Genomic DNA, 15175 nt, shown 5'->3' with positions numbered 1-15175 from the left:
TCTGTTTTCAATTTTTTTTTTTGAATTATTTTGTTGTTCTTTCATGTGCGATCTGTTAATTTGTTGTTTTACTTTTTGTTGATACTGAGAGAAGTATGAAGAAACAATTTTGTTTCAAAAAAACAACTTCAAATTGATTTGTATACATGCTGTTTTTTTTTGTTACAGTATGTGTAACTTGAGGTTACACATATATATCATGTTGTATTTTAAGCATGCTTAAAGAAGATGCAGATGTTTTTTAGTTGCAGCATGTGTAAATTTATTTTACACATATATATCCTCTTTGTATTTTTAAGCATGTGTGAGGAAGATGCAGATGTTTTTTTAGTTACAACATGTGTAATTTTAGTTTACACATATATATCCTGTTGTATTTTAAGAATGTGTAAGTTGAAGTTACATATATATGTCCTGTAACATGTTTTATTTGTAAACAATTGTATCATCTGTATCTTTTACTTATATTTAGCTTGCCGCATAGAATATACTTCTCACGAGGGGGCAACGCCCCCGAGTGAATTGCGTTCGTTTTCAAATTTTGATATTCTTATTGTGTATTTGATATTTTCAGGTTGTCATGGCTGTTGTTAGTTGCGCTGCTGTTAGTTGCATTGCTGTTGTTCGCTACTTTTCTGATTTCATTACCCTGCGTGTTAATACTGATATCAAACTTGATGAGTTTAAGGAACAAGTTTGCAAGGAATGGAAGCAGTTACTCCACTTGGTATTACTTTCTTCTTTCGAGAAAGTGGGAAAGATTTTCCGCTTGACTGTGATTTTTCTTTGCAAGCTCTTATATCTATCACAAATAGTAAACAGAAGACCAGTGTTGATATTTTCTTGCAAAATGTTCCTCGTGTGGCCTCTTCCTCTAGCTCTAGGGCAGATTCTTCTATTTCTAATGGGTCTAGTAGTACGTCTTCGTCCACAAACAATCTTACTGTTGCAATGTATTTGGAAGATAAAAGTAAGCCAGCGAAACCTTTGTTATCGGATGGTTGGCCCAAGGTTCTTGGTGATATTGGCCATGTGTTTGTTGAAGGAGTTAAGCAAGTCAGGGTTGCTTTTACCAAGTATCGTCTTCGCACTGGTTTCCAAATGATTGTAACTCACAATGAGCGTTCTAGGTTCACGGCTAAGTGTGCAGATGAAAAATGCGGCTGGAAATTCCATGCAGCTTCTATCGATGAAAGGAACGAAATGTTTCAGGTAGGTTTTCCGTGTTTGTCATGCTAATGCTTAGCATATGTTATGTTTTGTTACAGTATGTGTAACTTTGGTTTACACATGATGTTTTTGGCACCATATTGTGTTTTGGTTGAATTGTTTATATTTTGTATGAATCTCTTCAGGTCAGGTCTTATAACCCTGAGCACATTTGTGGTGCTGGTGGACGCAACTTGAACCAAACTTACTCCACCAGCTTCTCGTCTAGTTTGATTGAGGAAGAAGTTCGCAAAAATCCTCACAAGAAGCCCAAGCAAATTGCTGCTGATTTCCAGACCAACTATGGGATCAACATGGAGTACTACCAGGCATATAATGCTAGGGAAAAGGTTTATGATACGATTTATGGCGACGATGTCAAGTCCTACTCGCACTTGGTATGGTATATTGATGCTATAAGGGAAACCAACCCTGGTAGTGTGATAAAGTTTGAACGTGAAAATAAACAGTTCCAGCGGATTTTCATCGCATTTGCTGCATGCATCAAAGGGTACCGGTTTTGTCGTCCAATGGTATACTTGGATACTACTTTCCTTACTGGTACATTCAAAGGTTGCTTGATGGCAGCTACTGGGATCAATGGTGGTAAAGGTATGTTTTTTCTATGTGTTTTTTTTTTATGAACAACTTCAGTTGACAAATAACTAACAGTTACACATGTGTAACTCTCAGTTACACATTACTTTACTCAGTGTGTAACTAAGAAAACAGCATCTGTAACCTTAAGTTACATATTTGTTTTAGCATGTGTAACCTTAAGTTACATATTTGTTTTAGCATGTGTGAAACTTATTATTCTTTCGATTCTGCACAATTTTTTTGTAGGATTTTTCCCCCTTGCTTTTGCACTAGTCGATTCTGAGACGATCGACAACTGGGAGTGGTTTTTAAGGAATTTGAAAGAAGTTGTTGGTGATGGGAGGCCAATCACCTTCCTTTCGGATCGCCATGAAGGACTCTTGCAAGGTGTTCCACTTGTTTATCCAGATGGGTTCCACAGCTTCTGCTACTATCATTTGACGAAGAATATACCCATCACTGCAACAGATCCTAGGTACTCACTTGTGATGGACCATTTCCGAGAGGCGACATACGCACTCTCACCTGAAAACCATGCGAAAGCCATACAGAAGATTAGAGATTTGAACTGCGATTGGGTGGCTGATTACATCGAGACAATCCCACCTGAAGCATATGCGAATGCCTATTTCAAAGGTTGTCGGTATGGACGAACATCTAGTACTCTAGCAGAATCAGTCAATAGCTGGGTTCTGGTTCACAAGAAGATGCCTGCATCTGCTCTTCTTGATCAGGTTAATTGAGTGTGTGTGTGTGTGTTTTGTTGTTTTGTTGTCTTTTTATTTCATGTTTTGTCACTTTATGCATTGATGAGTTTTTTTCTCCTTTTCAGATTAGGAGGAAAATAATGTGTTTGATGGCGGAGCGTCGTGAAATTGGTGCTAATATGATGACTCCATTAACCCCTGAGTATGAAGAAAAGCTTGTGGCTCTTCAAGATGAAGGTTTGGCTTGGGAAGTATTGGTTGCTAGTCCTACCGTGTTTGAAGTTATTAGTGAAAGGTCTCACATGGTGGACCTCGAACACGAGACTTGCACCTGTCAAAGGTTTGGTTTCTTATGCTTTTTTCTTCTCTTTGTATGTTCTTTTTTTTAAGAATGTGTATATCCACTTTACATTAGATATATGCATGTGTTAATAATAGTTACAAATTTATTTTGCAAGTGTAACTTAAAGATACACATCCTGTACATGCACCTGTAGCTAGCTAATTTTGAGTGTTTTATGATTTGTATGTGCAACTAACTGATTTTTGATTTGTTTTTTGTTTTCTTCCAGGTGGCGCGTATATGGTTTTCCTTGTGCTCATGCTCTTGCAGCCATACGCAAGATTAAACGTGAGGCTATTGATTTCATTTCACCGTATTTTACAAGCGACTATTTTAGGAAGACTTATATGCATGCCATCCAGCCGATTCCCAACTACAACAGGCCTGTTGAATATCATCCAGACGACACCGTCAACCCACCTACCGTGAAGAAGCAACCAGGTAGACCACCAGGGAAAAGGATTATAAGTAAACACGAGAAGAAGGTGAAGAGGAAAGTTCATTGCAGCAACTGCAAGGAAACAGGTCACAACAAGGCAGGTTGCAGGAATCCTCGGAAGTTCACACCCCACTAGCTTGAGCCTAACAAAATTCATTTCTGCAACTAATGATTTGATTGTTATTTATCTTTGATTATTTGTTTTTTTAGTTTTCTTCATGTTGGTTTTCATGGACCAAACGTTTTTATTTTTCTTCAACGTTGATTATGTGTAAGGATGATTCATTCAGATTTTATATTTTGTCAGTTCACAGTTGAAATGCATTTTATTCTATTTTTGATTTATTGTATACGTCTGATCAGTGGTCAAATGCTTTCTGTAACTTTTGTTTACACTCAAATATATGGATGTGTAACCGGAAGTTACACTGCTGTGAATGCATGTGTAACATTAGCTTACACATGATAAATGCTGGTGTAACTTTATTTTGATTTATTGGGCAATCCGATCAATGGCTTGTGTAACTTCAGTTTACACTCAAATATATGGATGTGTAACATTAGCTTACACATGATAAATGTATATGTAAACTCAGGTTACACTTTCTGCATCAAATTAAGATGTGTAGTTACTTAACCTGTTGCATACTTTCTGAAACCTGTACACACAGCAGTAGTAGTTCTAACAAGATAAAAGTTTTTAATTCAAAGAATTTCAACCCAAAAATATTTTGCAAAACTAAGAACTGCTAAAATCTACTAACTGACGAAATTTAAAAGTTTCTAACAACATATTTTCCAAGTCTAACATCTGTTTGTGGCTAACAACATATTTGCGAGTATAGAATTTTTTCTAATCCTAATGACTGCTTTACACATCTCTAGATGGATCCGAAAGAATCTTGTATAGCATGCTTCCTCTCATGCGGTTCAGCTTGTCAGTCCACCATAGCATCATAGTTGAGGTTAATTTTTTGTCAAGTGGTTTATTCTTCATCCTGATCTTCATGTAATTGCATACACATGGAAGACAGTCAGGAATTGTACCTTGTGGGGGCGCATTGAGATTCTTGGCATTTTCATTCATCCCAAGAGCAAAAGGACAGCGGAGTCTCAGTTCTGTAGTAATTGCAAATGCATATTTCTTGGCTTGAAGAAGGTGTTCACCCTTGAGTTCCTTAACGTTTGACGAGTTCATGTAGGACCAAGGATTAGAGCTCCTCAAGTCATACTCCAGCAGTTTGTAGTGTGTGTTGTTGTTGCACATTGGGGCGAAAAGTCTGACTGCATCGTTCTTGTACTTGACATACTCCTTCGCAAGCTTCGGAATCCAAAATTTCTTGAATTCTTCGTAATCCTTCAAGTAAGAGATCTGCAAAAACCATTTGGAATGTCAAACTCACATTTTTAATCAAAAGTTACAAATGAACAAGTGATTATGTAAACAGAAGTTACACATAGGGCCTTGGGTTTTACACTGGAAAAAAATCTTGAGTATGTTATCATAATCTTACAACATATACTACACATTATAAATGCAATAAGATTTTAAATATATCGAAGTACTTACGTATGCTTTTGGCGACAGGAATATCGCCTTGTCATACTTGCTGTTAGAGTTCATCTTCGTCCTCAATCTGCTAATGTAGAAGTCGATGAATTCTGACTCCAAGAAGGATTCTTTCTTTGTAAGCTGTATCATTAGTTCTCCAGATATATCAAACAGCTCGCTACCATCTTCTTTGCGTTCCATCCAAGTAATGTCTCTGCATTACAAAGAAGTAAACTATTATCAATCAAGATAACAGAATCAAGTAGTAAAATACAACAATCAATAACAGAATCAAGCCTACTTGGAGTCAAGCTACTTACGTTTTCGGATGAGTATTGAAATATTCAAGCACTTTATTCTTTTTCTCGCCTTCCAGCCTTTCGATAACTTCTGAACCTTTCACATCGTTTCTCATTGTTCCATCATCTTCTTCAGCAACCTCAGCCATTCTATCTTCTTCTACTTCTGGAACTGCGGCCATTTCTTCTTCATTAGCTGTCTTCTTAATCCTCTTTGAATTTCTTTGATATTGTTTCAGATCTTGTGTTGGGATTTTTCTATTCCTCAGCACACGTTGTTGTATGAATGATGGTTGCCTTTCTCTTATTGTATTCGCAGCTTCCTTCAGTAACTCTCCTGCAGGTTTTGGAGTTTTTTCTAATCCAAGGCTAAAAACGTTTTCCTGCGTTGTAGCTGCGCAAACAAATATAGGCAGAATCTCAGTAAAATTAGCACATGTATGTAACTTAAAGTTACACAAGCCAAAATAATAATGTACTGTATGTAACCTCAAGCTACACATGCCTTTTACAATGTGTAACTTGAAGTTACACTTCCATTACAAACAAAACACACTGTATGTAACCTCAAGCTACACATGCCTTTTACAATGTGTAACTTGAAGTTACACTTCCATTACAAACAAAACATAGAACGGAAGAGTGGTTACCAGTTGAGGTAGGTTCTGCATTCTCCGTCACTGCGGGTCCATGTTCAGTTTTGTTAATGTTGCTGACGATCTCATCTATCATTTCACTCACTTCAACATTCGTCATATCATCGGGTTAGCTCCTAGTTGCACCAACCTGTAGGTCTGAGCATTGTCAGGCTGTGTTTGCGGTGTTGTAGCAGTTATCACCATGGAGTCCTCAAACTGTGTTGAAGCAGAACTGTCATCAAAAGTTCCAGGAGTTGGCTGAGTTGGAGCAGTCATAACCAAACCGTCACCAACAGTTGCAGGTGTATCCTCATTGACTTTTGCAGTAACATCATCACCTACGGCTTTTGCAGCTACATCATCACCTGCCCCATCCACAACTCCACCATCTGCAGCTTTCTTCTGTGCCTCATCCGTAACAGGTGTCTCTTCAACATCTTTCTTCTGCTCCTCATCATTATTTGTAGGAGTGGGCTTTTGCTTTGCGACAGGCCTTTTCTTTGGTGGAGTCTTGCAAGTTGTCACACTCTTCATACTCGAACTATATGTCCTGAGTGGTCTTTTGTGCCCCTCTGCAGCAGTTTGAGCTTGCAGAATTGTTGGCGTATTTCCAGCTGCAAGGCTCATACATGGAACTGCACAAGTATTGAAACGAGAATTAGGATGATGATGATGATGTTAAATTTTTTTAATAAAATTTCAAGAAGAATATATCATGTGTAATCGACTGGCTTGGATAACTAATATGTGTAACTTCATGTTACACATGAATATGGCATGGATACCTAGTGTAACATGGAGTTACACATGCATCTAACTAGTGTAACCAGAAGTTACACATGCATGTGGCATGTGTAACTAGGGATTACACATCCATATGATCAGTTTACTCAACATTTATTAAGTCTAATCAAGTTAAACAAGCAAGTTAAAAATGAACAAGTAAAATATGAAATTAAAAAGGTTCAAAGACCTTAGTGTCAACTAATTGGGTACCTCTATCAAGTTAAAGAAGCATATTAAAAATGAACAACTACTTACATTCTTCATGGAAGGAAGTTTCCGCGTCATCTTTCTCTTTCTCTTGCTCAGTACTTCCATCTCCTTGTTGCTCTGTCTCAACTAATTGTAACTCTTCTTCTTCATGCTCAGTAGCTCCATGCTCAGTACCTCCATGTACATCATCTTCATGTTGCATAAACTCTTCCTGGGTCACTTTGTAAGGATCAATACCCATTGCTTGCATAATTTGGCAACTAAATTTGTGAACCTTGAATTCCGCTGTTCCTGAAAGGTCCCCTTCTGATATCCCTTCTCTTGCAATTGCATACACTGCTGCTTTAAGCATTGCTTGCTTTTCTTGCAGTTGCTCTTTCAGATGGCTATTCTCAATAGTTTGCGCTTTCAGCCAACTTTGCAGGTCGTCCTTGCTGGGTACCACGGTTGATATACCCAGCTGCTTCTCAAGCTGTGAAAACTCAGCCACAAAGCTAGGAGTTGGCTGCAATTAACAGATGGAGAGGTTAAAAAGAGATTGCAAAAAACAGTTGAACATTCTAAATATACATTTTTCGGTTGTATGTGTAACTTAAAGTTACATAAGCACATTTTATATGTGTAACCTATAGTTACATAAGCACATTAGATATATCTAATGTAAAGTGGATATGTGTAACTAAAGGTTACACATATATCTAATGTAAAGTGGATATACATATAAAATGTGTAACCTATAGTTACATAAGCACAGGATATATATACAAACAGGATATTATGTTACATAACCTATAGTTGCATTCACTTGTGTTATCTTTTGCATGTGTAACTATAAATTACACAAGCACATTTAAATGTGTAACTTATAGCTACACATGACAATTTTGATTACATCAAAGTTTTATCTAAATTACATTACCATAAATTTACAAAACCTAAACCAACTGACATATAACACTTACCGAAAACTGTGTCATGTCTGTTTTCCAAATGTAATCAGAAATCTGGTATATATCCCATCTCCCAACCCTCGGGATATCTTCCTCGTGGTTCTCAACTTTCGGGATTAATCCTGCTGGCGTGTGTTCAGCAAACAATAACTGCAACATATAAATTTTAATTAGTCGATTGAACAAAAATATCCATCACGTAACACTAAAACTGCTGGAATAGAAATTACACACAAGCTTTTTACCAGTAGGTATTGCACACAAGCCTTCACATTTGACAAACAACTAAGATTAGTATGAATCTCTTCAAACAAGTGCTCGTGTATTAAATCAGGCCACGACACCTTGAGCACCGTATCATAAGTTTCAACGATACTAAGATATTTCGCGTTCACTCCATTGGCATTTTTGTCGCCAAAAAACAATACACAGCAAAGATAAAGACCTATCAGGCAAACTAGATCCTTTTCATCAACTTTCTTTCTTTTCCCACTTTTTCTCCTTTTTGCCATAAGTTGTTTTATCTTCTCTAAAATGTTTGTCTTAGTCACCGTCGTCTGATGCTTTGTAGATTTGATATCGGTGAAGTATTTGCTGTATAAAACATTGTCAGTCAAATCACTAGGACAATAGTACTTTAACAGCTTCTGACCCTTTCTGCTTCCAATCCTCTGCATGCAAAATATACCAGCCAGCTTTGCCGGTGTAGACTCTATAATCTTATCATCAGCAAACTTGAATGAACATGGTGTCTCACAATCCATGTCAAAGCAGTTCAAGAGCTTCAAGACGCCGTGTTTGTTGGTAGTTATCTGTCTTGTTGTAGTTGGTACAGTTGTATCATAGTCATCGTAATACATCATTACGAGTTCTCCGTAAGCAGCTCTCCTAAGATATCTATGAGCCCTATCAGTCAGTCCTATAGGCTTTATCACCTTTACTAAATCCTTTACTGCATTCAACGACTGCCTTAGGTTTCCTGTACACATCACACACAAAAATAGCATGAGTCAGTATGTTGTGTACTTATCAAATACACTCGTTTTTAACTACAAAATGAAAATCATGTTACAAACTATGTGTATTTGCCAAGTACACAAACTGAATCATTCTATTCTGTGTTGTGTAACCTTAACTTACATGCATATGAAGGTTTAAAGGGGTCATTTTTTTATGTCCAACTATAATTTACAAACACAATACAGTCATAGGTTATATTTTTGCATGTGTAACTTTTAGTTATCTAGGCAATTGCCAAATCAGTTATGTTATTATGCATGTGTAACTTGTAGTTACACAGTCAATTGGCAAGTCAGTGATTAGATTTTCAATGTGTATCTTATAGTTACACAGCCACTTTGCAAGTCATTGGTAACATCTTGAATGTGTAACTCACAGTTAAGATGTGTAACTACAAGTTACACAGCCACTTCTGCAAGGCTCATTTGTATGTGTAACTACAAGTTACACACTCAATATACAAACCACAACATAGTGGTGAGATTTTGAATGTGTAACTTAAAGTTACACAGGCCCTTGTTTGCGTAGTTATACATTCAAAAGCATCACTTACATTAGAAACTTTTAAATTTCTTCAGTTAGTAGATTTTAACTACAAGTTACACACTCAATCCTAGACATTCTACAAGGTGTAACTTTAACTTACACATGCATATTAATGAGTAACTTTAATTTACACAACCAATTTTCTATGTGTAACTACAAGTTACACATCCTAAACACAACCAATTTTTTATGTGCAACTACTAGTTACACATCCCTAGGCAAGTCAGTGGTGACAGGCTCACTTGGTATGTGTAACTATAAGTTACACAATCAATATACAAACCACAACACAGTCAGTGGTTACATTTTGAGTGTGTAACTTATAGTTACACATGTCCTTGTCTGTGTAATTACATATTCACAAGCATTATATGAGAAATAAACATGAGACCATGACAACAATAGTTTTCACAACTTAGTACCTGTAATTGTATCATCTTTTCTAGGGGGATTCATTTTTCCTTTCACCATTTTTATTCCAAAAGAATTTGATTCTGAATCTGCAGTTGATGTAGTAATAAAATCAAGTTAGTTGATTGCAATTCAACTTAGAGTTTCTAGGGTTTTCAAACAGTAACATCTCAGAAATGAAATCCACTAAATCAATCAGTTATATCACATCCATGACTTACCTTTGTTTCTATTTAATCAGTTATTTCATGGATTTTATGCACAAACGATTGTTCTCCTTCTCCGATCTGTAAAATTATCAGTCAGAATGAGTTATGTTTGTTGTAATCTCATTACAAACCCTAGTTCAGAAATTTTCGACCCACGAATCAGTAACAACAGGAATCAAAACTAACAGCTTCAAATCAAAACTTACCTAGTGATTAATCGTCGGAGTATTTCATCAACAGGAATCAGTAACAACGGCGATTTAGGTTTTGAATCTGAAACTGTTTCTTTTGATTTTTTTTGGTTTTTGAATCTGAAACTTTTTCGATCTGTTTCTCTGATTTAGGGGTTAGCAAATGATGAATAGTTTTTGATCTCGATCTTTGTTTTGGAACAGATTTCAGGAAGATTTCTTGATTTTTTGGGTTTTTTTCTAGATTTCTTTCTGTTTCAGGTGAGTGAGATTTGTTTTCTCTCTCCTTGGAAATGAAATAATGGCGTCTGAACGAGAGAAAGGTAGGTGACGCCTCTTATATACTTGAGGCTAATTTAGTCTTTTCGCTTTTATTAAATTTATTTTTTAATTCAGGGCCTACTAATAAAACTCTTTTATCTAGGGGACTCATATTATGGGTTATCCATGGGTTGGGCCTGAGCCTAATTTCCCGAAGGCAGAATAGGTCGGGTTTGGGGAGTCCGGGCGCTTATTACTATTTGAGAGGGGTCAAACAAATTCCTAAGTTATCAACTGCTGTCCGGATTTTCTTAATGTAATTGTAATGAATGATTCGATGGGGCATCTGTATCCCAGAGAAGTTCATTGTTGATTAATAATACTGAACCCTCTTTCAAAAAAAATAAAATAACACACGGTTTGGCTCCGTTTGTTTATGTAAGTGGCTGTTCAGATTTGTCTTCATCAAAATAAATCTAGGGCTGAGCTTATCTTCATTTCCATTCAGTTTCTCATTTGCTATACCAAAACGAAAATTTAGGGAAATGATAAATCTACCGTTCTAGTCTTAAATGTTATTATTTAATTGGTGTCTCATTAGTCTTAAATGTTATTATTTAATTGGTGTCTCATTAATTGCTCACGATGAATGATTCTTTTTTAATTAATCTAATAATCTGGAACACATAGCACAGTTTCTAGATAAAAAGTGGTCAGAATTTATATAGGGAAACGATAAATCTACGATTATGGTTTGTTCAACTTTTTTTTCTCCATGTAACAATTGTGGTTTGTTCAACTTAAATATTGTATTATTAGTGTGTCAGCCCATTAATTGCTCATGATGAATGATTCCTTAATTAATTTAATAAATAAATAATTCCATTAATAAATAATTTTACCAAAAACTATTATATCAATGAAAACTATTAATTGGTTGTTTCTCACAAATGATGGTTGTGATTGAGATTAAAAATACATCTAAAGGCCAAAATTTACTTATCATATCACTAATGTCTCATTATTTTTTTACAACAAATATTTTAATATGTCATATTAAAATTATAATAGATAAATTACTCTATTAATGATTATATAAATATATTCTTATAACTAATGCTTAGATTTGCTAACAGTTATATAACGAAGTGGTGGTTGTGGTGGAGTTGGTGAGCAGTGGTGATAGAAAAAATGTTATGGCATTATGGACAGTGGTGGTGGAAGCTGTTTCATTAGAAAGAGTGGTGGTGGTAACTATTGGTGAATAACAGTGGCCGGTGAAAAATAAAATGCCTTCATGTCCTTCAACCATAATAGTATATGTATTTGATTAATTTAGTTTTGTTTTTCTAAATCGAGTTAGTTGCATAGTCTTACATCACTATCACTTTTTTGCTTGCTCCCAGGTCATGTTTTTTTACTTTTCTTATTTTTATATAACGTTTAATCTCAATCAGAACAAGCGACTAAAAACAGAAAATTATGGTTATTTCATCGAACATGGTATAATTTATTTTAGATGTTCCACCAGGCTTTCGACAAGCACAATTGAGAGTGGATGGGATTTTTCTCAATTCCTCAATGGATTATGTTATTTTCATGAAGTTCACTTCCCTGAACATTATTTTTCATGGTTATCTATCTTATTTATTTTTACTTTTTTTTCTTTTGGGTTAAACTTTGAAAAATTGAAACTCATTCATTTTTTATTAGTCTGATCGTTTTACTTATTCTTTTTACTCATACTCTCTTGCATTTATGATTCTTATTATTTTCTCCATATTGTTTTCCCATCTTCATTTTCAGATTACTCCAAACAAGATTCCTTAATGCTGGAGGAGATGAATATTGAGAATTTTAAATCATATATCATATACCAAATGAGCAACTAATGTTACGATTAACCACCTACGTATTTTGTTCTTTATATGAATTATAATGTGTTGTATATTTTGCAAATCATCCATTTCATTCGTGCTCTGATAATTTTCATGCGTTCCTAAAATCAACGTAGGGAGAGCAGCAGGGAGCACAATAGCACTTTCATGTGATTTATTCTTTTGTCCTACCAATCAGATAGGGGACTCACCATCTTCGGATAACTAATTTGTTAGTGTTGTTCTGTCTGTTTCCTTCTCGATATCAAACGTATGATGTTAATTTAAGTCGTTGCATCCAAAAGATTCTACAAAAAAAAAAAAAAACTTCCGATATTCATGTGTTTAGAAACATCCGTTTCTTAATTCGATTATATATAATTTAGATGCTTTAATAGTTCATTTTTATACTCACATGCTAAGTTACATGGCTTGATCAAACAACCACCCTGATATAATGTCTCATAATTTTTCTTTCTGTTTAATTTTATTTAACCACACAAATAACAAGGTAACCTTCTCATTCTTAGTCTTTATCCTATTACTATTTGTTATCCTCGAATGAGTTACGCTTTATTCTCAAACTTTGATCACACTGCTAAATATTTTATCTAAACTTTGTTGTCAATGGTTTTTAGAATTTTAGTCTTTTGTGGATCAGTGACAACGATATCGTGGTTTTACAACAGTACTATTATAAATATAACATATGTTTCTTTTGCGCACATGTTTGCTACTATAAGATAGTGCAAAGAAGATATTGATAATGTGCACATGTTTACCGCTATAAGTTTGTCATCAAGAATGTTTTTCTACCTTACTAAGAGGTTTTCTTAGGCACACTTACATGATTTTATATTTTCAGGTAACAAACGCAAGATTAAAATGCCAATTGATGAGTCATAATATTATAGTCAATAGAAGTTAAAAGCTAACAAAATTTGGTTGTAAGTGTTATTGCATCCAGAGATTCCATAAGGAGTTTCACACAAAAATATTCCTTGCTAAATTTTTTAACATCATTTTAATTCAATGTGAGTTTACTGTTATCGCGTTCAGCGGCTAACCATTTGACTGTCTAGCTAACCATGATTTCATCATTTTTATGCAGTGAATTTGGAAGGTCAATATCGTAGAATGTGTAGAAGTTTTGAGGTACTAGAGATCTTATTGTGTTATTGAATTCATAAGAATAAAAAAAAGTGATATTTATTGTTGAGTCCATGTTGGGTTTTAATCTTCTTGGATTATTTTAAATGGAAAAAATTTAACAAGGATATGGACATTTTTAAGGCATACCCAACTATCCATGAAGAATGAACTCAGATGATGTAATGACTAACATAGTTCAATGTTTTGGTTTTGCACGTTCACTAAAATAAGGGAAACATAGAAATGCAACATCATTCCAAATGACTCATAAGATGCCTTTGTAAATTATAAAACACTATAATAGTTTTCTTTTTCTTTTGGGAAAGAGAGTGTGAAAATTAATTATGATAAATTGGTGGCTTGGGGATACAACTCTAACATATTTGGGAAGATGTGAAAGCTTCAAAATAGAAATAAATCATATATGGGTATATGTGAAAAGATTTGTAGACTGAAGACCGGAAATAAGGAGGGTAACACGATAAATAATAAGTATTAAATCTAATATTCAAACACCGGAAAATGCATATCAAATAAAAATTATTCTTGTGTCGTAAAAGCCCTAGTTAGAGCATAAAAAAAAAGTATAGGGGCTCCAAAGGTTTGGTTTTGAGGGCTCCTACGGATTGGATGTCTTAAATGTGAATGAGAGGGACCTATTTTACAAAAAAAATACAAAAGTACCCTTTAACAACTAATTTAATTGCCTAACCTAAATCTAATTAAAACCAGAAACTAAACCCTAAAAAAATGACTATTCTTCTTTTTTTTTCTTCCTCCTCTCTTCTTCTCCTTCATCACCTTTTCTTCCTTTTATTTTATTTTTTCTTCTTCAGCGACTATTATCTTAGCCAATAATGATTATAGGGTAAGAATTGAAAAACCCACACTTCTTTTTTGCTTTTGATTGCATTGATAGGTTAGATTTGATTAAACTACAGTTTTAAAAATTTGTTTCAGAACTTGGTACGGTTGGGAAACCAATATTTCCTACCAGTATTTATAGTTTATAGTTAGAAAACCTAACCGTATTTATAACTTATGGAAAAAAAAATCTGAATTTTCTCCTGGATTTTTTTACGGTTGGGAAAACAAGAACTCCCAACCGTATTTATGGTTTACGGTTAAGAAACCCAACCGTATTATGAATTTTCAAATTTTCTCAACTATAAGTTACTCTGGATTTGTCTACGGTTGGGATAGTATGAACTCTCAACCGTATATTTTTATTTACGGTTTAGGTTTATGTAAGTTCACTTTTCCAGAAGAAAAAAAAATCAAAATTTTTTCATCTTTGATTTTCTAATACTAATTATAAATCAAATTATTAGTCTAATCTAATTACTAATTTTAGTTTAGTTAATCAATCATTAGCACTAATTAATTGATGGTATTCTAGCCATTAACAATATTAGTAGGATTAGGAATTTTGTTGATTGTTATTTGATGATCCGCTTTCGTCATCTTGTGAGCCCTTAGAAGAAAATGTTTGGAGCCTCTATAATAGGATTCTAAAAAAACCTTCCTAGTTTGGGGCCTAGGCCATTTATTTAGGGCCTATCAAATTCCTTTCCTACCTTTCAGGAATGGCTAGGGTGCCAAACTTGATAAAAAAGATTAATTTAGCCCCAAATTAATTCTTAAAACTAACCCATATAAATACCAATTCATTACCATTTTCATTATGACCCCATAGTTTTCGTACCTTTGCTAATTTATATTGACAAAAAATTGGAGAATTATTTAGTAGTTCACACTACATACATATGGTTTAC

At 34.6% G+C, this 15175-nt stretch overlaps 1 protein-coding gene across 1 annotated transcript; it reads right to left on the bottom strand.

The window, feature by feature from the left end:
- Positions 1 to 5901: 5901 nt before the first annotated feature.
- LOC113296332 lies at positions 5902 to 8534 on the bottom strand. Its single transcript, XM_026544639.1, has 4 exons — positions 7979 to 8534; positions 7746 to 7883; positions 6829 to 7288; positions 5902 to 6422 (listed from the first exon to the last, which is right to left on the bottom strand). Exons 1-4 carry the CDS (start codon positions 8495 to 8497, stop codon positions 5902 to 5904), a joined length of 1638 nt encoding a protein of 545 aa, XP_026400424.1. The 5' UTR covers positions 8498 to 8534.
- Positions 8535 to 15175: the final 6641 nt, after the last annotated feature.

Source organism: Papaver somniferum, chromosome 7, assembly GCF_003573695.1.
Source record: "Papaver somniferum cultivar HN1 chromosome 7, ASM357369v1, whole genome shotgun sequence".
In the NCBI taxonomy this organism is placed as follows: Eukaryota; Viridiplantae; Streptophyta; class Magnoliopsida; order Ranunculales; family Papaveraceae; genus Papaver; species Papaver somniferum.
Note: the sequence above shows the minus strand (reverse complement) of the source record. Positions and strands in the feature narration are given on the sequence as shown.

Bases quoted from the DNA above. Each gene is read 5' to 3' on its own strand.
- LOC113296332 (XM_026544639.1), bottom strand. From the start codon at position 8,497: ATGGATTGTGAGACACCATGTTCATTCAAGTTTGCTGATGATAAGATT. The intron at 7,289-7,745 runs GTAAGTGTTATA...TGTTAATTGCAG, and splicing joins CAGACATGACACAGTTTTCG to CCAACTCCTAGCTTTGTGGC. The intron at 6,423-6,828 runs GTAAGTAGTTGT...ATACTTGTGCAG, and splicing joins AACTTCCTTCCATGAAGAAT to TTCCATGTATGAGCCTTGCA.